The sequence below is a fragment of the Rhipicephalus sanguineus genome, chromosome 4 (assembly GCF_013339695.2).
Source record: "Rhipicephalus sanguineus isolate Rsan-2018 chromosome 4, BIME_Rsan_1.4, whole genome shotgun sequence".
Lineage (NCBI taxonomy): Eukaryota > Metazoa > Arthropoda > Arachnida > Ixodida > Ixodidae > Rhipicephalus > Rhipicephalus sanguineus.
Genome location: NC_051179.1, coordinates 177,541,696 through 177,565,422, shown reverse-complemented (window position 1 = coordinate 177,565,422; position 23,727 = coordinate 177,541,696). Strand labels below are relative to the sequence as shown.

General features: G+C 47.8%; 1 protein-coding gene across 1 annotated transcript in view; it reads left to right on the top strand.

Annotated features, from left to right (window-relative positions):
- Window positions 1-23,727, top strand: part of LOC119390924 (small G protein signaling modulator 1) — a 140,827-nt gene continuing 117,100 nt past the window's right edge. The window contains exon 1 of the mRNA XM_037658640.2: window positions 1-419. Coding sequence (XP_037514568.1) covers window positions 267-419 — 153 coding nt within the window. The 5' untranslated portion in view covers window positions 1-266. The remainder of the gene's footprint in view (window positions 420-23,727) is intronic.

Below are 23,727 nucleotides of genomic sequence, written 5' to 3'. Positions count from 1 at the left end.
AACTCTATGCGAGCGAAGGTTATGCACCATTTTGCTTCAAGAAGTTTTGAACACTTATCATATATCTAAGGGCTTTATAATTCTGTGTTCAAGGCCGTGGAGAATCTCTGCGGGGAAACCAACGCTGAAACCGAAGGGAGCGCCGTGCCGCATCAATCAAGAGAGGTGGAGCGGGCCTCAGCTGTTAGCCTGAGACGAATTGTCGAGCGTGCAATCACGTGCGATTTGCTGCTCCCAGCCGCGAGTGAGGTGGACTCGAAGAGATTATGGCCCTCGCGTCTGCGCCGGCCGCATTCTCCAAGAGCGACTCGCCGACGCGCATCATGACTGTCTTCCGGAGCAAGAGCGATGATACCTCGGCCTCGCTGCTCAGCGAAAACGAGTACAGGGAGAAACTGCTACGGACTGTGAAGAAAGAGGTAATGTGCGCGCTTGCCGGCTGCGACGCATGCAGCGTCTTGCTTAATAGCTGCCGATTACCCAGCCAGTCGCTTCAGGCACAGCTGGAATTGTGCTGCGCGAACGAGCAGTACGCGCGCTATATACTTCCGATCGCTCTACATTATACGGTGCTAAACTCGGTTTAATAGAGGCTGGCACTGCGCCGAAGAAGTGAAAAATGTCCGTGCTATATCGAGCATCCGGGGATGCTTGATAGTGGTAACCATATTGCACAATTTGGGAGTCGATCGGTTCCGTACATATGGGGGTGCAGCCGAAACGACCGGCGTCGTGCTTGCTGGCTGAAAACGTTGCATTTAATCGCGCACGGTTGTGTCGCTCACTTCGAGAGCGTTTGACAGCTCGCGCAGTGTTGCATGTTGCAGGCGTGCGCACGGGACAGCGATCGGCCTTCAGAATGACGCCTGTTGCGCGCTGCCCGCGACTTTCGCTGTTGGGTCGATGAACCTCGTGCAGTGACAGTTGCGAAGAGCGCCCGGGGTGCGGATCGAGCGCGCGTATCTTAACGGCGGCGGCCTCGTTTGCGGCAACACGCAGCTGCAGTTCCGTTTAGGGGCGTCGCGCGCCGCATTTCCGCGCGCGCCATGCCGGACGCGGTTGTGCAGGAAAGCCGTCTTTACGAGCGAAGCGCGCGGACCCCGGTGCTCAATTCAGAAAATGTACTGCGCCGACAGTGTGCTCATTGCAGCATTTAAGTTTGTGGGACATGTCGTTCGCAATTTGTTGTTTGAGTGCATAATTAAAATGTGATTCCGAGATGAAAACTGCTTGAAAATGACGTTAATATATAGCGATAGCGTGCGTTAAAGGGACACTAAGGAGAAACAATGACTCGATTTAGATAGATAAATCGTGCTCTGGGAACTCTAATATCGTCAATTTCGCCATCATAGGTTTATTAATAGAGGAGAAAATCAAGTTCAAATTTCATTTTTAAATTTCGCGCCGAAATTTCTCCGCGTGACGTCACGAATTTCAGAGTGTATTTATATGGTCAAAATGGGAGCCGACAGATGGATGCACGGGATAGGTTTGAAACTTTCTCCTGTTTCAAACCTAGAGTGTATTTATAGTATTTTGGCGCCATTGGCTCAACAAAATTACCCCAAACTTGGTATGTTAAGTCTATGGCTCCCTCAGAGAACAATGTGCTTCATTTTTACCGATTAGGAACTACGTAGTCCCTGTCATCATCAGCCTGTCTACGCCCACTGCAGGGCAAAGGCCTTTCCCATGTTCCGCCAATCAACCCGGTCCTGTGCTTTCTGCTGCCACGTAATACCTGCAAACTTCTTAATCTCATCTACCCACCTGATTTTCTGTCTCCCCCTCACGCGTTTGCCATCTCTTGGAATCCAGTCAGTTACCCTTAATGACCACCGGTTATCCTGCCGACGTGCTACGTGCCCGGCCCATATCCATTTCTTCTTCTTGATTTCAACTATGATGTCATTAACCCCCGTTTGCTCCCTGACCCACTCTGCTCTCTTCCTGTCTCTTAAGGTTACACCTATCATTTTCCTTTCCATCGCTCGCTGCGTCGTCCTCAATTTAAGTTGAACCCTCTTTGTAAGTCTCCAGGTTTCTGCTCCGTAGGTAAGTACCGGTAAGATGCAGCTGTTATATACCTTCCTCTTGAGGGATAGTGGTAGACTACCATTCATGATTTGATAATGCTTACCGAATGAGCCCCAACCCATCCTTATTCTTCTAGTTATTTCACTCTCATGGTTTGGCTCCGCGGTTACTACCTGTCCTAAGTAGACGTACTCCTTTACAACTTCCAGTGTCTCGCCACCTATCGCAAAGCGCTGTTCTCTACCAAGATTGTTCCACATTACTTTAGTTTTATGCATATTAATTTTCAGACCTACTCTTCTACTTTCCGTATCCAGTTCAGTAATCATGAGCTGCAATTCGTCTCCCGCGTTACTCATCAATGCAATGTCATCAGCGAATCGTAGGTTACTGAGATACTCTCCATTAACTCCTATCCCTAGCTCTTCCCAATCTAGGGCCCTGAAAACCTCCTGTAAACACGCGGTGAATAACATTGGAGAGATCGTGTCTCCCTGCCGTACGCCCTTCTTTATTGGGATTCTGTCGCTTTCTTTATGGAGCACTATAGTGGCTGTGGATCCGCTGACAGATTTCTTCCATTATGTTTATATAGGCTTCGTCGATGCCTTGATTCCGCAGTGCCTGCATGACTGCTGATGTCTCCACCGAATCAAATGCCTTCTCGTAATCTATGAAGGCTATGTATAGGGGTTGGTTGTATTCCGCGCATTTCTCTATCACCTGATTGATAGTATGAATATGGTCTATTGTTGAGAATCCTGTACGAAATCCTGCCTGGTCCCTTGGTTGATTGAACTCCAATGTCGTAATAATTCTGTTAGCAATTACTTTTGTAAATAGCTTGTAGACAACCGACAGTAAGCTTATGGGCCTGTAATTTTTCAGGTCTTTGACGTCCCCTTTCTTATGGATCAAGATGATGTTGGCATTCTTCCAAGATTCTGGTATCCTCCCCGTCGAGAGGCACTTCGTATACAGGGTGGCCAGTTTCTCTAACATAATCTCTCCACCGTCTTTCAACAGGTCTGATGTTACCTGATCCTCACCAGCTGCTTTGCCTCTTTGCATTCCCTTTAGGGCTTTCTTTACTTCTCCTGTCAATACTGGTGGGATGTCAGATTCCTCTGCGCTATTACTCCTTCTTACGTTATCATCCTGAATGGCTCGGCTGCTGTACAGATCTCTGTAGAACTCTTCCGCTACCTCAACTATTCTATCCATATTGTTTGTGACCTTGCCTTCCTTATCCCTTAATGCATACATCTGATTTTTGCCTATGCACAGTTTTGTCTTCATAGATTTGAGGCTTCTTCCGTTCTTTAGAGCATGCTCAATTCTCTCCATATTATACTTTCTTATGTCGGCTACTTTACGCCTATTGATTAACTTCGAAAGCTCCGCCAGCTCTATTTTGTCTGTTGCATTTGAGGCTTTCATAGCTTGACGTTTCTTAATGAGCTTTTTCGTCTCTTGGGATAGCTGTAGTCCCTGTAGGCGCCGTCAAAACATGTGACGTCACTGCGAATGGTGCGGAAACTTCGAGGTGGCGTCGCCACCCATATTTTGTTTTTGCGTGTTTTCTCGCTTACTAAGCGTCTTCTCGCAGCAAGCGTGATGTTTTTGGTATCGTGAAAGAGTACTTTACTAATATGAGAAAAATCGTTTTGCTCTTTAGTGTCCCTTTAATTTGGTCAAGTGAAATAAACGAATTTTAAGCAATTGCATCCAGAATTCCTTGAATGAGTATGTTCCATAAGAGGTTTCCTTTACTGTCGGATGCATTCACGATGAAAATCTCTACAAATGAAGAAAGTATATGTTTAACAGATGATTTCTTAAAAGTCCCGGCTGTATTTTGTGTGTAAGGCCTCTATAACGAAGTGACCTGTTATAACGAAGTAATATTTTGAAGCTACCAACGCACTTAATTACACAGGTATTTGACTGTTTTAAACTTTAACAAACTTGGCAATGGGCTACTTGGTTTGCGCTAATGTGTTTCGTACGTCTAAATTCATTGCTGTACTGTTATTCAGTTTCGTTTGTGAGCAAGAAAAGTTGATGCTGTTTTAAACATTCGATCCCGGCGCAGTGATAATTAAAGAAATATAATGCTTCACAGAGCAGGTGGCGCAAGAAATACGGGGAGTGCTCGTCTCGTGTTTATGTTCCTGGCCTGTGTCCCCGTATTTTTAGCGACCTGCTCTATGATGAATTCTTACAAACTCGCCCAGATTTCCGTTCTCGTAAATATAATGCTGCCTCGAATCGAGTAGATGACACGGAATATGTAGCAATTGTCTCATTTGCATCTTATTCTATGCCATATTTATGTGAAGGTCAACCAGTATACCAACTACAGGGCAACAATAACACCTCCTCAGACACATAAATGTTAATCGGTTGAAACAAGTGTAAGTCGCAGTTTATGCCATTTAATACAAAATAAAACATGCTATCTAAGCATATAAATGTTTTACGACTGGCGCCCTGCCAGAGTACTCTCAGCTGGAGGATGGATTTCTGGGAGAGTTGGGTGCTAACGAGCAGCAACAAGACAACAGCTGGTGGCAATAGCAAGACCTTGTATCCTCACCTTCTGGTTTTTTGTTGCTAATTTCTGGCACTTCTTTATTTATTAGTACACCTATAGTTTGAGACAAAGTAAATTTATTTGATAATTACTGAAAACATAACGAACATCTAAATTTCGCATGCTTTCCAGTTTACCTTACTGATATCAGGGTTCCACGCCGGACAAGCACATTCATAATTGCACTCATCATTGCAGCTTGACTACGCCAAATGCAGGACAATTTAAAGACACCTCTCGTGTGTTTGACCATTACGCCGGTCCTGTGGCCACGTTATTAATTTCCTCTGCCCACCTAACTCTTGGTCTCTGCCCTGGCTTAATCCAGTCTCTTACTCCTATCTTGCCTTCTTGCATGACCTACCCATGCCCATGTCTTCTCGATTTCGAGTATGATGCCCTTAACACGCGTTTCTTACCTGAGCCGCTCTACTCTCTTCATGTCCTTTTCATGGCTCGCTGCGTTGTCCTCAATTTAAGTTGAACCCTTTTCATAGGCCTCCAGGTTCCTGTTCCGTAGGTGTGTACCGGTGAGACGCAGCTGTTATACAACTTTCTCTTTAGAGATACTGGTAAACTAAGATTCATCATCTGAGAATGCCTGCCAAATGCGCTGCACCCTATTCTTATTCTTCTTCTCTCATGGTTCGCATCTACAGTCACTATCCTGCCCTAAATAGAGGTATTTCTTTACCACTTCCAGTGCCTCTCTGTACCTATCGCAATTGCGATAAGCGAGGCACTGGATGTGGTAAAGAAAGGCATTGTTCGCTGCCGACACTGTTGAACATTACTTTCATTTTCTGCATATTCATTTTCAGAACTACGGTTATGCTTTCCCTGTCCAGTTCTGTAATCATGCTTCGCAGTTGGTCCCCTGAGTTACTCAGCAAGGCAATATCATGAGTAAATCACGGGTTACCAAGGCACTCTCCATTAACTGCGATCCCTAACTGTTTCCAATTCAGAGCTTTGAAAATCTCCTGTAAGCACATGGTGAACAGCATCTCCTTGCCTTAAACTATTTTCTTCATTGGGATTTTATCGCTTTCTTTATAAAAGACTGGTGGCTGTGGAGCCACCGTAAATTTCGTCCACTATTTTTATATATGGTTTGTCTACACCCTGGTTTCGTAATGTCTGCTGACTGCGCAGATTTTGACCAAATGAAATGCTCTCTCGTAATCTATATGGGGGTTGGTTATATTCGGCATATTTCTCTATCACCACATTGATAGTGTGAATATGTTCCAATAGTAGCATGTACGGAATCCTGCTTGGTCCTTTGGTTGATTGAATTCTAAGGTGGTCCTGATTCTATTGGCTATTGCCTTTGTAAATATATAGCTTGTAGACAATGGATAGCAAGCTGATCGGCCTCTAATTTTTTAAGTCCTTGACGTCCCCTTTCTTGTGGATTAAAGTGATGTTAGCATCCTTCCAAGATTCTGGTACCCTCACCGTCAGGAGGCACTTCGTATAGAAGGTGGCCAGTTTTTCTAGAGCCATCTGTCCATCGTCTTTCAACAGATCTGATGTAACCTGATCCTCACCCGCGGCGTTGCCTCTTTGCATTCCCTCCGATGCGTTCTTTACTTCCCCTGCCGTTAATGGTGGGATGTCTGAAGTTTTGGATATGCACTGTTTTAAACAATAACGACGAAGAAGATGCAGAGACGGACGGAGGTAAACGGGACAAAGCGTGTTTACCTCTCTCCGTCTCTGCGTCTTCTTCATCGTTATTTTTAAAAACGTACATATCCAAAACTTCCACATGAACCAACTAGCCCCAGTCATCGCCTTACTGGGATGTCTGATTCCTCTGGGCTACTGCGACTTCTTACATTATCACCCCTGGTTGTCCCGGCTACTGTACAGATCTCTGTAGAACTCCTCAGCTACCATAACTATCTTATCTGTATTGGTAGTCACACTGCCTTCGTTGTCTCTCAGTACATACATCTGGTTTATGCCGGTACCCAGTATTCTCTTCGCCTTTAGGGTTCGCCTGTTCTTCAGAGCATCTTCGCGAGCATCAACCAACTATCCCGTCATCGCCTTACTGGGATGTCTGATTCCTCTGGGCTACTGCGACTTCTTACATTATCGCCCCTGGTTGTCCCGGCTACTGTACAGATCTCTGTAGAACTCCTCAGCTACCGTAACTATATTAAGTCTATTGGTAGTCACATTGGCTTCCTTGTCTCAGAGCGGACGCGCCTCACATCCGCTCCTGTGCTTTTCGTCAGGACAAGCGTAACCCTGCTTGACACCTCACCAAAACTGAGCCTATTGTCTTCCTAACATTGTTCGGCAGCAGAAGACACCATTCTCATCCAGGTGGGCCGCTTTTTGGGCATTTTATGCCCACTTGTTGACCTCACCTCGTGGGAGCTGCGCTCGCCCTAACGAGCGTTGGACCGAACGCCGACTGCGTCGGGATTTCCTCACGGTCGCATCCACATATGGCGGCCACCGCTCTCCGTGGATACGATCCCACTACTTTAGCGTGGGAAGAAGTTTCTAGCTGCCTCAACGTCCGAAGGCTCCGTCCAATCTACGGATATCGTGGATGAGGGACTGTTCACCGTGGCGGCGCTCCGCAAGCGTCGCCAGCAATCTAAAGCTACCAAGGGCTCGGCTACCGATAAGGCCACATCAGCGAAGATTCCACCTAAGAAGAAGACATCCCGTGTATCGTGGCGGCCCACCGCTATGCCCCGCATTGCTGCGGAAGACTTCACCATCCTGCTGAAGCCTCAAATAACGGGGGATCTCAAAGCTACACCCTTAAAGAAAAGGTAGTAGTGCTTGCTAACTTTGGGGCTGTAACGGCTTGTCACATATGTTACAACCCTGTTAGTAAGTGCAGCTAGTAACGGCAAGTGTGGTAACTATTACTACCTTTGCCGTTACTAACAGCAGTTAGTAACTGTTACTACCCTAGCCGTTACTAACCATAGGTAGTAAAATAAAGGTTAAAAAAAAAGGTAGTAACCGATACTATGGTGTTCATATTGCCACATTGTTAACAGTGATCAAATTCATAATGTCACACTACGATAAAACTTCGGGTAATCTTCCGTGGAGTGTCATGAACTAGAAGAATACACAGATGCAACAACAAGTTCACTACGCGACAGTACTTACTACACGACTTCCGGGGTGTTTATAGCCCCTACTTTCAAGATGCACGACTGGTACCGGTGAGCACCTGTGTTTCACGATGAATTATCAAAAAATGGGACACTAAAGCACCATACCCTACTACCGGATTATGTGTGCTTGGGGACGTAGCACAAGACTTTTAATCAACCGCATTAAAATAAACAATGTGTCCTGTCTATTTGCTATAAAACTGCCGCAAAAAAGCATTATGTACAGCGGCCGAGACAGGGTACTAAGTCCACTAACATAGCCTCAGTGCATTTCAATGAATTCCTGTGCTAGTACATAGACAGTAAAAAGCTAATAATTATCATTTCTGGGATATTACGTGCCAAAACCACAATATGATTATGAGACGCACCGTATAGACCCCCGATTAATTTTGACCACCTGTGGTTATTTCACATCCACCTGTCATGTTAGTTTGTTGGAATTGATATTGTGTACTAAAACGCGTATAGCACTTGCTTACAGTGAATTAACTTTTCTCCTCCGTTTTCAGAATAGCAGAACAATGCTTAGAAATCGCGGTTGCGTAATTTTAAAAAGAGAACTTGTATTTTTTTCTTGATCCATGGGCATTTTTTTCACCAGTTTTCGATTAAAAATTATGTGTCAAGGCGATTCCAGTTATAAATTAGCACAGTGGGTATTAACTACAATTTTAGATTAAGTAGTTAGCGGCCGGGTAGGAGAAAGGTACACTCTAAGCCAAAAATGGAAAAAATGAGAGTAACTGCGGGTTTTAGTCCTAAAGACCAACTGTTACTCCCCAAAAAGACCAACTGGAACAAGATGGCTGACATGTCTCAAGTTGGGGGAGTAACCGTTTAGGGTTAGGTTGGAAGGGAGCAACAGAAGGACGAACGGCAACATTTGCTCTCGGCGCGCAACCGTTGCTCTCCTGCAAGACGCACCCTGTGTCGGTCGATGCATGGGCCACATTTTCTTGCGGGCTGGCGTAAGGAAACTACTTTTTGTAAACTGAACAGAGAGATATGCACGCTAATAGGGACATTTAGCTTGTACGTATACTTTTTAACGTTACCGTGTTACCCGAACACATGTTTTAGAAAAGTTTTAGCTCCCCGTACGTAAACGTTTACGTAAGTACGTAAACGGATACCTTTACGTTTGAATAAATCATGAAATGGTGATGATAACGGCATTTCAATTATATTTAATTTAGATAATATTGTACCACCGCTGCGGCAAAATCACGACGGGGTTTTTAGCGTGTACAGCATCCCGGTATACGCAAAGGGGTGTTGAATACCGGGTTATCCGACGATGGTGTTGCCATCTTGTGACGCTTCGTGCAACCATAGTATGGGCACGTTCGTTTTCGCCTAGTGGTTTTGAGTAAAAAAATGATTGAAAAGACAACTCACTCGTATTTATGCCGCGGCAAGGCATTTACACCAGAAGTAGAACGCACGATGTTTCTGCAATAACAATTTTTTGCTTGCCTGGTTCATCTTGTTCCCGCTAGATGGCGTCACCTATTCGGCCTGTCGGGGTATTTATGTCAAGGCTTCTCACGTTTTTACGGCTTCGGTATTCGATTTCTAGCTCACTCTAGTGACTTTAGACGCTGAAACAAGGTGATCGCAATTGGCGCTCGCACTTCGGCTTATTTTTACTCGGCGGCTGGAGCCTCGGCAAAGCGGGTATCGCGAGTAGCCGCGAACGAAGTTGGATTTGCGAGATTGGGCCGTAAACGTAAAGCCGATCCGGCGAGTAGTTCACGTTCCGTAAAGGCCTGCGCGTGCATAGATTCCTTCTGGCAACTCGTAACACGGTAGTGTAAAGCTAAAAGCCCCTAATACAAGCTAAATGTTCCTAATAAAAGGCATGGTTGCACTATAACGCCAGCACCTGAAGCTGCCGTCGTCGCAAGTTAAATGATGTGTTTGCATATATCTTTTGGCATAAATATATAGCCTGGGAATGTGGCAATAAAATGCGAAGCTTCGCGGTAGTTTGGCTTTGCGTTTTATCTCAGAGCAAATGGACGTTATCAGCTCGGGCTGTGTTGTCTTTTCAAAGGGGAGGTGACTCTTCCGCAAAAACATAAAATATAATATTATTAATATTGATATTAATAATAATAATGATAATGAAGAAGAAAACACACCTCAGGGCCAAAAAGAAAAAAAAATTACTGGCCTTTTAGCTAGCGCAAAAGGGAGCTCTGGCAAAGCCTGTGTTTTCGCGAGAGACTCATTACCCTGACGTTTTCAGATGCTTACACTGTTACTTTCAATTCTCTATCGAACATCACCATTGGTTCCGTACGCCTATGCTGATTTCACTAACGTGTCAGAACGCGCAGCGACCCGTCGGTACCTACATAACCCCGTTCCTGTTCAGACGGGGCCGTAGCGTGTGGTGGCTTAGTGGTTAGCGTACGCGGCGATTAAGTGGTCGCGAGTTCGAATCCTGTGTGTTTGTTGCAAATTTTCTGAGTTTATTTCTGAATGTCGTGTCTGTATATCGTTTGTACATCCAAACAAATGTCTGTATAAACCTCAATATGCTCTAAATATAAATCAAAAACGATTTTTTTGGCCCAAGAAGAAACTAAGGGGTAACGGGAAGGAACATCCGTTGCTCCCTTGAGGAGCATCAGGAAGGAGTAACAGTTGGTACTCAAGGAGCAACTGGGGGGACTAACCGTTCATCCCCTGAAGGAGCAGCTGAAAGAAGAGCAGCGGTTCATCCCCTTGCCGTTGCTCCTTTAAGGAGAGTAATGGGAGTGGCAATGCACTTGCTCCCTCAAAGGAGGAACCCCTATACCCCCGTTCCTCTCTTTTGGCTTAGAGTGTAGTAACGATCCATGAAAGTTGGTAAGTTAGTAACGGCTGCAGTTACTACCCATTTGATTGCAGTTACTAACGTAGGTAGTAAACAGGCAGGAAAAAGTTAGCAACGGTTGCAGGTAGTAACTGTTTACTAAGGTAGGTAGTAAACAGGTAGCAAAAGGTTAGCAACGGTCCAAGACAGTTAGTAACCGCTGCAGTTACTACCTATTTGCTTGCAGTTACAACCTTTTTACTAACTTTTTTTTAAGAGTGTACCTTTCAACCAGGTGAACTAGGCGCCAAGCTCACCTCATATGTGAACGCTACCAACAGTGATTTCATCGTTGTCGCAACCGAAGACATCAACTCTGCGAACCTTCTCTCACGAGAATTCTCGCTCGAAACATCACAGGGTCCCCTACCGATGATCGGCCACGCCAAGATCAGTGGGGAAGTGTGCCGCGGCGTCATTACGGTGCACGAACAGGAGACCTCCGCTTCCTTGAAAGCAAAGATCTACTGGCGGGGTGGTAGCATCGCTTTCATCAGAAAGCTGGGCAAGACTTCAGTGGCCCTCCTAGCTTTTGAGGGCCGCCACGTGCCCCGGTTCGTACACTACAACAGTGTCGTGACCCCGGTACGCGAATACAAACGCACCATACCGGCCTGCTACCGCTGCGGGACGGTGGGCCACCGGGTGGAGCTGTGTCCCCACCCGAACGACCAACGCTGCGGCCATTGTGGTCAAGTTGTGGGTGCCTCTGAGGAGGGAATGGCACCACACGAATGCAAGTCATCGTGCCTTGTGTGCGGCGAGGGACACCTCACCGGATCCCAGGCATGCAAAGCAAGATTTCGCCGTTTGCAGCATCCGGGCAGGCATCATGGCGGCCGCGGCTCCCCGCAGCAGCGGTCAGCGCCCAAGACATCTGACGTCACGCCCGAAGGACGTCACTCGGGAGCTCACAACCAAGCCCCCAAGAACCCTGTTGCCAGACGGACCAGTCAGCAAGCTCCACCTGCACCCAAGACACCACAGACGTCACAGAAGACGTCATCCAATACACCTGACCACAGTGGCCCCGTGCTCCCAGCTGGGGACTTTCCACCCCTGACCGATGCTGGCGCTCTCAGGCGGCCGACCAAGAAGACATCCTCTCAGGTGGGCACCGGGGCTAGAGCCGCCGCCTCCTCTTGTTCTTCCTTCCCCACCTCCTCCCCCGAATTCCTCGTGCTCAAACAAGAGCTCGCCGCGCTGCGGGCACAGAACGCGCAGCTTCTAGCCAAAATTGCCGCTTTGGAGGCAGGCAGTGCGCCCGTCACCCCCGCGTCACCGCCCCCTCTCCTCACCGAAATTACCGTTGACAGTCCAGAACCGACACCCATGTGCACCACTCCGTCCGTCTCGGAACCCTCTAACACTGAAGAGCGATTTCAGGCTATTGAAAACGCTATGACTGCTTTGATGGCACAACTCACCAATATGGGCAAAAGCATAGAAAATCTTTCCGTCACTGTCACCCAACAGGTGACGAGTAACATTAAAACTTGGCTCCACGGCAACCCTCGCAGCCGAAGGTTTAGTCCCCTCAAGGACATTAACCGTCCCTCTAAGTTTTCACACTCCATCGACCTCCCTGAAGTCTCTGAGGACTCCGAGTTCCTACTCGCACAGGGCACCGAAGTAGGGGTTGAGTCCCTCCCAGCCACCCCATATTCTCATTATGGCGACAGCACCTAAGCGCTGCCCCCCATCGCGAACTCGAAAACCTAGACTACTTTCTTTAATTCAGTGGAACTGTAGAGGCTTCAAGGATAGGGCCAAACGGGCCCATTTTCGCCTCTATCTTGAAGCCTTCGAACACCTGTGCGCCGTCGTTGCCCTTCAGGAGCCCGGCAACGCCGTGCGTCTCTCAGGTTATAACACTTTCCAACAGGACCCATTCACCTGCCTTCTTGTACATAAAACCTTAACTGCGCAAGAGGTCGACCTCGACATTTCAATACCCTACTCGTCAGGCCCGTAGCCAGGAGGGTGGGCGCCCCCCCCCCCCGAAATTTTTAGTATACATGGTGTTTTACCGAAAATAAACAATGAAAATAGGCGTTTTTCTCAAATACTCAAGCTTTTCAGCAAGTGGGCCCCCCCCCCCCGAAAAAAATTCCTGGCTACGGGCCTGCTACTCGTACACCATGGTCACGGTCCTTCCCCTGCGCAGAACCGACCCCCCGGTGCACATCGTCAATATTTATTGCAAGCCTAAACTCAAAAACATCGCATTCTCATCTTTAGCAGGGCACTGAAGCTCGCAGGGCATGAACCCCTCTTAATAGAGGGCGACTTCAACGCCCTCAGCAGGCTTTAAGGCTATCGCAAGGAAGAGATGCGGGGAAGGAAACTTGCGGAGCTAACTTCCACGCTGGGCATCGCTATTCATACCGACCCTGCGCAACCAACTCGTGTAGGTAACTCTGTCAGCCGGGACACCTGCCCCGACCTAACCTTCACAGAAAACATCAGACACGCAGACTGGTTCAATACCGAGGAAACCCTCGGTAGCGACCACTGCATTCTCAGTACCACATTCTCTACTCGACCCCTACAACGCCGCATCGCACAGGCTCACCTACCCAACTGGGACGCCTTCCGAAAGTCTGTATCTGCCTCTCCCATCCTACAGATTGGTTATTCCCAGTGGGCCCAATCTATGCTCCAAACACTAAGACAGCACGAGACTACAATACAGCTCACGGACAGTCATTCGGATGTGGATAACCACCTCCTCCATCTTTGGGAATCCCGTCGCAGCCTCACAAAGAGATGGCGTCGGCAGAAACACAACCGCAAACTCCGCATGCGGATACTGGATCTCACCCAGCAGGCGGCCGAGTACGCTGCCCAGCTCGCCGACTCAAATTGGGTAGATCGATGTAATACTGCCGGCAGGCAAATGTCTGGCCGCAATACATGGAGACTCTTCCACAGTCTCATTGACCCCTCTCAAACGCGAGGTGAAACACAAAAAACATCTACACCGAGCCTTTCACAATTTCCAAGGCTCCACAACACAACTAGCCTTCTCACTACGGGACCGATATCTCTGCATTCAGCAGGACCCGCAGGGACCCGAGTATCACTATGCAGGCAGGGAGAACTCGACACTGGACGCTCCTTTTCAATTACACGACCTCCGCGCCGCTCTAGCCAAAATGAGGCGGGGCACGGCTCCCGGGCGAGACAAGCTCACCGTCAAAATCTTAGCAAACCTACCCGATAGAGCACACCAGTCGATTCTCGACTACATGAATGCAATGTGGTGCGGAAAAACACCCATCCCCCTAGATTGGAAAACGTCTCTAGTAACGTTCATACCAAAGCCAGGGAAACCCATCAATACTGATAACCTCAGACCCATTTCTATTACTTCTTGTGCGGAGAAGCTGATGGAAACTGCGGTCAGAGATCGTCTCTCCTCCTACTTGGAAGAACGCCACATTTTCGCCGACTCTATGTACGGCTTCAGACCCAAGAAATCTTCGCAGGACATACTCCTACAACTACACCACGAGATACTCCCGTAGAACACCCTCACAACGACAAGATCATTCTAGCGCTTGACCTTAAGGGAGCCTTCGATAACGCCAAGCATGAAGTCATCCTAGCGCACCTGAGTTAGGGTGGCTAGAAGGGGAGGTGTGCTGAGCGCGGCGGCCAGCCATAGGAGAGGGTGGTCCTCTTTCGCGTGATCGCCGCTAGGGCACAACATAGCGCTACCGTCTGGGGCGCCGTAGAATCACTGGAAAATCAGAGTACCGCAAAGGCAGGCTGCACGCGGGCAACATTGGGTGGCGGCGGCCATGTCCCTTCCAGACCGTCCGGCGCGTTGCTAGCGTGTGTTGAGAAGTGACCGATCTTTTAGCCTCAGTGCCGTGTTACGCTCGGCAGAACGGCATTATATGTGTGTGTTTCTTCAAGAGGATATTAGAAGTGATTTCGAGTCATCGACAGGCATGAATCGACTGCGCGGTTAGCGGTGTAACTAATGAAACGTACGGCGAATGTTGCCATCTGCTCGCGAACTCTCTTCATGGCTTCATCGGTCTCTTTTCGTGTCACGCCCGGGCGTGTTCGCTAGGTCTGGATCTGTAAACATAGTTGCATTAGCGCAGTGACATCGTGGCGAGATGCCATTTACTTCGACATTTGGTGAATCTTGACTGTTTGCGCTAGCTTTGCAGTCGGTGTTCAGGTTCATTGCACTCGAGAACGTTATCGAACATCGAGAACATTCAGCATTGCGTCCTTCGACTGATCGCTGACGCATAGCTTGCTTGCGCACCGTGCTTGCTGTTCAACTGGTTGATATGTGTAATAGAAGTTGTGTGTGTACGGTAATTGGAAGTTGTGCGCGACGTCTTAATTCGGAATGCCAGCAGCCGAACGCACGGGCGAATCGGCGTGCGGTAGGTAAGGTGCATCTTATCTTACTATACGTAGAAAATAGGCCATCAAAAATTATTGACATCACTACTTAATTGTTTCATTTTCTATTTCTTGTCTCCTAATATTCCCAACGTTGCAAGGAATTTGCAAATATTTTGCTGTGTTCCGACAAACAGTTCTTTTTTTGGCGTTGCCAGCGCGTAAACAGCTGGGGTTCGGTTTCTGCACTGGTGCACTTTTTTTATCAAAATGCACTCTTATTAAAACTTCCTTGGCATGGTGCTTTATGTTCTTTTGATCAGAAATAGCACATCCCGGAAAATTTTAAAGCGCATGCTACTGCAACACACTATGTATATAGACCTAGGGCACGCATAAAATCTACTCCCTCAGTGCGTGGGATCTGCTTTTTTTTTGCTGTGACCATTTCTCACCAACTATACAGTATTTTAAGGGTACGCTCGGTGCAATGCAGCATTAGCAGCATTTTTTTGCAACAAATGTAAAAATACGCTTTATAACATTGCCTTATACCAAGTTTATCAACAGAGTTCCACGCTTCTGTTTTGTGCAATGCCAAAGATCATGCCACAATTGCCTTCAAGGTATACCAGTAAACAGTTATTATTTTAATAAATTCGCTCTCGTGCGTGACACGCTTATAACTCGGATAGCATGCGTAATCTGCTCAACAGATCGAGATATAAACAGCCGAGCAAATAGAAAGGTATGTAGTTTTCAATATCGCTGACCATAGCGGACCGAAAAGGTGAAGTATCCTGTCGCATGAGATCTTTTCCAGCAAAGTTAGTGTAGTTCACTGCAGGAAGGAGTGTTATTCGAGGGGGGCGAATTCGTTAAGGCCAACTATGCAGCCACGTAGAACGGCGCTCTTTGACATTATTTTTTCCCACACGGCAAACGAGATTCCCAGAGTAGCTCACCAGTAACGTTCGATTGATGGTGAGCTACTCTCTTCTGGCATCTGCATGCAGTGGCGTAGCCAGGGGGTGGCACACCGGGCCCGTGCCCCACCCCCCTTCCCTCGAAAAAAATGTCTGCTTACGCCCCTGTCTGCATGACGCGTTTAAAAAAGCGACGAAGTACTTCTGGGGACCGTGGTACTGCTAAATGTCCGGGCACGCTCTGCATTGGACGCGCCTGCACCCAAAGAGCTTGGAAGGGATATGGCGGCGAGAGGTCACGTGACGCGAGTAAGCCAATCGCGTCGGCGGCGGCGCGCGGAAAACAGATGCGATACTCTGAAATTTTTCCAGTGACTCTAGGGCGCCGTCAGCGTTTCCGCGTGCCTGGCCGGTGGTTTGTAGTTGTGTATAGTTTGCTGCAAACTGTTGGCGTGTGCTGTTGATTCATGAGTGCTGTGTGCTGGTAGAGATGCCTTCTGTAGAAAGAAAAAAACAGGACGCCGACCAAGAAGGTGTTAAAAATATAATACAAGACGTTTCGGCTTCCACACGGAAGCCTTGTTCCTGTGTGAAAGCCGAAACATCTTTTATTATATTTTTGACACCTTGGTTGGCGTCCTGTTTTTTTCTTTTTACAATGCCATTACATCCCGACCAGGCGAGATTTCGTCCAATTCTCGATTTCAAAGATGCCGTCTACCTCAAAGAAAAAAATTCAGCGTTGGTGCTTCGTGTCAGGGTGCGATTCCGGTTACAGATTTTGTTTGGAAAAAGTGTCCCTTTTCCGTTCACCGACTTGCCAAGAACAGTTCTTGAAGTTGGCACGCACCATTCCGAGGGCTGATAAACAAAGAAATGAATGACAAAAAAGTCAAAAGAAAAAAAAAAATCACCATCCCCCATTGAAGGGAACCATATGTGGGGATGCGAAGGAGCGCATGGTAGACCTAAAGTTCCGTTCATCACGGGCATCTTGCCCGATGTTAACGCGTCCTTGCATGTGGAGCACACTATGAATTCACTGTGGGTGCTGTTGCAGATGAATACCTGATTGCCACGCAACGTCGGGTCAACGCTGGCGAATTCTGATTGCAAATGTTTCGTGGCGTTTTCCACGTTACCTTGAATAGACGCTCTGACCGGTGAGCTTTCCGTTGTGCTGAAGAAAATAGGTACCATGAAGATTGGTTGTCGCTCCCTTTAACGATCGCGATTGCATTTAAATTACCAATGTCTGTTCTCGCCGCCGCTGGGTAGATATAAACTGTCAATCACCTGTGGCGCATACCCGTACACCGCGGGCCGTGGTAAACGGGTATGGTGCCACACGTGTCTGGAGGAAAGGGTTTGACGACACACTCGACGGGATGTCCACGTTATTCATACCATGGCCCGATAGTCATATTCGTCAAATCCTCTTACCCTCCCATGCCAATTTTGGTCTACACCAAGTTAATGAGGCGATCATGAGAGCACCCAGACATAGCGGATAGATAGATAGATAGATAGATAGATAGATAGATAGATAGATAGATAGATAGATAGATAGATAGGTAGGTAGGTAGATAGATAGATAGATAGATAGATAGATAGATAGATAGATAGATAGATAGATAGATAGATAGATAGATAGATAGATAGATAGATAGATAGATAGATAGATAGATAGATAGATAGATAGATAGAAAAGCTTAAAGTGCCAAAGGTTCGCTAAGAAATGCTTCGCATTTCATAAAGCCTTGCGTGATGTGAGACAAGCCGCGGAAACGATCAAGTGCATTCTGTTGTACACAATAAAGTTTCTTCACCTAGTAACATGTTGCATTTATTTATTTGGTTTCTGAATTGAGCCGGAAAAGACTACCGAACCTTGTATTACCATGTATGCCAGGGTTTATTCCTGATTTGGTTGGCGTAAATCAAGTTATCTGCTTTCGCACGTAATGAGGCGCACGAATAAAATGATCAGAGCGCATTGGAGCATAATTATGCCCCGCCCTCCCAGTAGTAATGCTTCAATATGGCTTTCCAAGAGGCCTGCTTGCTTTCCGTCGGAACAAAACTCGGCTCTGTACCCCGTATTTCAAAACCGCATGATACCAGCAGCGCAATACAAGCTGTGCGCTGACTAAGGAACTCAGGTAAAGTTTTATATAATTTGGTAACGCATTTCCACTGTAGCGTTCTCCCTGCCGAGAACGGAGATCGGCCACGTTCGCTGACGGCGCCCCCGACGACAGCGCCGCCCCACGGCATTCACGCGAATGGCGGCCAACTTTTGCCGCCCGGTCATCACACCTCCCCTTCTAGCCACCCTACCTGAGTGCCACTAACTGTGGCGAGCGCGCCTTCAACTACATCCGAAATTTTCTTACTGACCGAGCTGCATAAATTCGCATCCAAGATCAGGAATACGGCCCCTATTATCTATGCACGCGAGGCACACCACAGGGCGCTGTGTTGTCGCCTCTGCTTTTCAACTTAGCTATAATGCAGCTCCCGGCCCGCCTGGCTGCTGTCGACGGGGTAAAGCATGCGCTTTATGCCGACGCCATCACCATGTGGGCCACGGAGGGAAGCCTGGGCGACATGAAGGACAGCCTGCAAACCGCAGCACATGTAGTGGACGAATATGCGGCATACTGCGGCCTCCAATGTTCCCCACAGAAATCAGAATTCGTTCGTGCACATTCGGCCTTCGCCGAAATGCACTTCGTCCATTAACCTTTCCCTGCGCAGTGGACCAATTAACGAGTCGCAGGAGATCCGTGTCCTTGGACTCTACATTCACAAACACCGCCGAGTCGAGACAACACTTCACAAACATCGTAAGTTTGGACAACAGGTGGGCCGCATGGTCCGCCGGGTCTCTAACAAGCGGGGGGGGGGGGGTCTCAAAAGCAAGGATGCGCTTCGTCTCGCACATGCTTTTGTCACAAGTCGCATCTTGTATGCGACTCCATACCTGCACTTACGGAAGCACGACGAAGATTCTTTGGAGGTCATCCTCCGAAAAATCATCAAGCGAGCCCTATATCTCCCCATTTCTACTTCCAATGCAAGACTTCTTGCCTTGGGGGTGGTCAACACCTACCGGGAGCTCCGGGAGGCTCACCTAACAAGCCAATACACCCGCCTGGCACAGACACCGTCAGGCAGACGACTCCTAGATCGCCTACACATCAGGCATGAATTCCACACAGAGGAGCGGGCACGAGTGCCCGAACATTGGAAATACGCGATCCATGTTCGACCCCTCCCCAGCAATGTGTCCCATGAGTCACACGCTGGCCGCCGGGAGGCGCGGGCTCTTGCCCTCCGGCGCCGAAACGGCTCTAAACAAAACGTATTTTACACGGACGTCGCCGGTCCTTACCACGGGGGTTGGTATACGGCAGCCGTAGTCCACCACGACAGGCAGGTGGATGGTCTCTTCTTCCGCGCACCCAATGCTACCCATGCTTAAGAGGTGGCCATAGCCCTAGCCATCTCACATGACACTTCTAAAACCATAATATAAGATTCCAGAGGAGCCTGCCGAAATTTCGAACTGGGATGGATCTCACCCCTAGCTGCCAAAATTCTTAAATCCTGTCCGCGGGTAGGTTACCCCTCTCCCCGCTCAATAATCTGGACGCCTGGACATCAGGACCTCGTAGGCAATGAGGCAGCGCACGCTGACGCCCGCGCCCTCATTCCCCGGGCCACTGCCTCGCCCACCAATGATCCCTCTGATCCAGAAGAGAACTCTCCTCTTATAACTTGTAAAGCTATAACTACTCATTATCGGGGCTCCCACCGCCGCTTTCCTGCGCTTTGCAAAGGGCTCAGGAAGGTGGACGAGAGAATTCTTCTCCGACTATTCACGAATACGTTACTGTGCCCGGCAGTGCTTAAACATCTTGATTCTTCTTTTTCCGGCCTCTGCCTGTACTGTGCGGAGGTGGCTGACACCTATCACATAGTATGGGCATGCCAGCTCAATCCTTCCTTACCTCCGAACCCCAACCCAACCCGAGAGGACTGGGAGGCGGCCCTGCTCGGCTGCCAGGACCTTCCGGCCCAAAAAGCCATGGCCCGGCGTGTCAGGACAGCGGTCACGACCGATGGGGTGCCTGACTAGGGACTCCACCTGGTATTGTAAGGGAGCTCACCCACTAGGGGCTGCTTTCCCGAACAACCTCTCTGTATATAACAGCTTAATAAATGTTTATTACTATTACTTGTCTCTTAGTGCATACATCTGGTTTATGCCTGTGTCCAGTATTCTCTCCACCGCGTTTAGGGTTTGCCTGTTCTTCAGAGCACCTTCTGAGCATGAACCAACTAGCCACAGTCGTCGCCTTACTGGGATGTGTGATTCCTCTGGGCTACTGCGAGTTCTTACATTATCGCCCCTGGTTGTCCCGGCTACTGTACAGATCTCTGTAGAACTCCTCAGCTACCATAACTATCTTATCTGTATTGGTAGTCACATTGCCTTCCTTGTCTCTTAATGCATACATCTGGGTTATGCCGGTGCCCAGTATTCTTTTCACCGCGTTTAGGGTATGCCTGTTCTTCAGAGCATCTTCAATTCTCTCCATATTTTATACCTTCTTATTTCGGCTACCTTACACCTATCAATTAACATTTAAAGTTCAGCCAGTTCTGTTTTGTCTATTCCGTTTAAGGTTTTCATGCCTTGGCGTTTTTTAATTAGTTCTTTCGTCCCCTGCAAAAGCTTGCCAGTGTCCTGCCTAACGACCGTTCCTCGGTCTTCTATTGCATACTCCGTAATGATACTTAGATTATCGTTCATTGTAGCAATACTGAGGTTGGCTTCCTCAGTTAGAGCCGAGTATCAGTTCTGAAACGAGGTCCTGAATTCCTGTGCCTTCCTTAGTGCTTTGAACAGTTCTAATAATAAATGCCTAATTTGTGAGGCAGAGTGCTTTAAATAGCCTCTGACAATGTATGCAGTCAACATGCTGATATGCCAACTCAAATATCATGATAGTCACATACAGAGCTTTGTCTTGTACTGTCTTCGAAAGTATTTCTGAAGCAGTTTCTTTCTGCGCGCGCATACACATGTTGACAGAATTTTGGAAGTTAGTATAGACGATTTTCTGCAGTGGCACACGGGTGCGGCCATGTTTGATCACGTGATCGTGACTGGCCTTCGGCCAGCGAAGCAGCTGTGGCCCACTTTTTGCTTGCGCAGCAAAATGTAGTTCTATATGTAACTGCCTAAAAGTTTGCAAGGTTGAGACATTTGCATTTGTTTGGCACGGACTTGATATGTTTATATCAAGTGCGTGCAGCGATACTTGATATTCTTCAAAATTGGCTAGCGCGAAATTGACAAGGACTACAAAGGAACACAGAAGTACAGCACAGGTGCTACTCGCAACTAAGCTTTATTCAGCAAGGTCTCCCTACATATATACACAGCCGAGTGGCGCGCACAGGCGCAGTGCACATCACAGTCAACAACGCTAATCAGGATTGTGAGAGCAAAACATATTCATATCATAACCAAGTTTCTAAGAAGTTTTTCCTTACTGCGCAGCACAACAGAATACAATCACCGCCTTTCTTTTTAATGTGATAAGCCTCCATCAGTTCTCTCGCCAGCGCATTCCCACTTCTGCCCAGAATTCGAATGCTAGACAGCACTGGCTCACAGGCACAGGTCCTGCAATGCACAGGCAGATGAAAAGTCAAATTATTTTTAACAGACCGCTCGTGTTCCCGTGCTCGATCGTTGACGCAACCACCAGTTTGTCCGATATCAACCTTGCCACAAGTGAGTGGGATTTCGTACACGACGCCTACGGCGCATGTGACGTAGGGCCGAACGTGCTTTTTTCCGCACGTCGGTTTTTTAAGTGGTCCCGAAATGCGCGATTTTAAGCACTAATGCCTTCCAGACGAATACAAGTGCTGTTGAGGATATTTTAAACGTGTTTAGACGACATGGAAAGGGCTTAACCTTCACTTATGAGCTTCCTAACAATGACACCTTGCAATTTTTAGATCTTAATATGCTTTTAAGGGGGCAGCATATTTGCTGGAAGTACTCTCCGCGAGCTCAAAAAGAGCTTTTACCCTTTGATTCTGCTCATAGTAAGGTTGTGAAACGAGCTACTGCCTCACAGTGCCTTGAATCGGTGCTGGCAAAGTCCTGTGTTCACTTCGCTCAGGATAGCCTGATTGAGCGCCTACAGGCGGCTGGGTTCCCATGCTCGCTTGACTGCTATGTCCGAAACTCTCCTTCAGAAACTGAAGGGGAAGAAGAGGCCTTGCTCTGCCCGTGCAGAAAAAAGGCCGGAAGTGGTGCCGTATGTGCACAAAGTGGCACACACTTTAAAAAACGTGGCAAATAGGTACAATGTACCTATAGTTTTTTCAGCGCCGCATAAACTGGCTGGGCTATGCCCTCGCATTTCGGGACCACTTAAAAAACCGACGTGCGGAAAAAAGCACGTTCGGCCCTACGTCACATGCGCCGTAGGCGTCGTGTACGAAATCCCACTCACTTATGGCAAGGTTTATATCGGACAAACTGGTCGTTGCGTCAGCGATCGAGCAGGGGAACACGGACGACCTATTAAAAATAATTTGACTTTTCACCTGCCTGTGCATTGCAGGACCTGTGCCTGTGAGCCAGTGCTGTCTAGCATTCGAATTCTGGGCAGAAGTGGGAATGCGCTGGCGAGAGAACTGATGGAGGCTTATCACATTAAAAAGAAAGGCGGTGATTGTATTCTGTTGTGCTGCGCAGTAAGGAAAAACTGTTCTTAGAAACTTGGTTATGATATGAATATGTTTTGCTCTCACAATCCTGATTAGCGTTGTTGACTGTGATGTGCATTGCGCCTGCGCGCGCCACTCGGCTGTGTATATATTTGGGAGACGTTGCTGAATAAAGCTTAGTTGCGAGTAGCGCCTGTCCTGAACTTCTGTGTTCCTTTGTAGTCCTTGTCAATTTCGCGCTAGCCAATTTTGAAGATTATGAACCAACTAGCCCAGCAACTTATACTATTAAGATACTTCATATGTTTAGTCTATTTTGTATTTAAGTCGTATGCCTTATTTGTTAAGGCAAAAGCCTTATATGCCTCACTAAGCACGAAATTTGACCATTGGCGTCCCGCGTCGTCGGCGGCGTCTCGCGTCCTGCGGAGTCGAAGACGAGTGGTGCAAAAAATCATCACGTGATGACATCACCATATGACGTCATCATGACGTCACAGATCGCAAAAGGTTGTGACGTCATGTGACATAACACCACATTATGCCGTTGTAGCGCCCTCCTTTGGGTGGCGAACAAAACTGGAGAGCGCGCGACCTCAAGAGAAGACAATAAAGACGGCACTTCGCAGTTGCACGTGAAGCCACAGCTCGTGTTCCCTGTTGGTGTCGATTCTGGTTCAGCAGTTTCGTTCTTTTGCTCCTGTGGCACATAAGCCTACACCGTCATCACATGATATCGTAGCTTGGTCAAAGGTGGGCTGATCACAGAGGCAGTCCAAAACCAGGTGAGGTGCCTCCGATAGTGGAGGCAGTGCGAAACCACGCTCGGTGCACAAAGCTTTCGGAGGGTTGCGGGGCGGCATAAATACATCTAGGGTGCCTGCATGACCGGCCGTTCATATAGGCTCCCTAATACCTCGACTGAGAAGAAAAAGATGGCTTTCGCTTTCGAGTCGTCCTAGGTGAATGCAAAAGGGACTCTGTGATTTTGTATCAGCAACTGCCAGT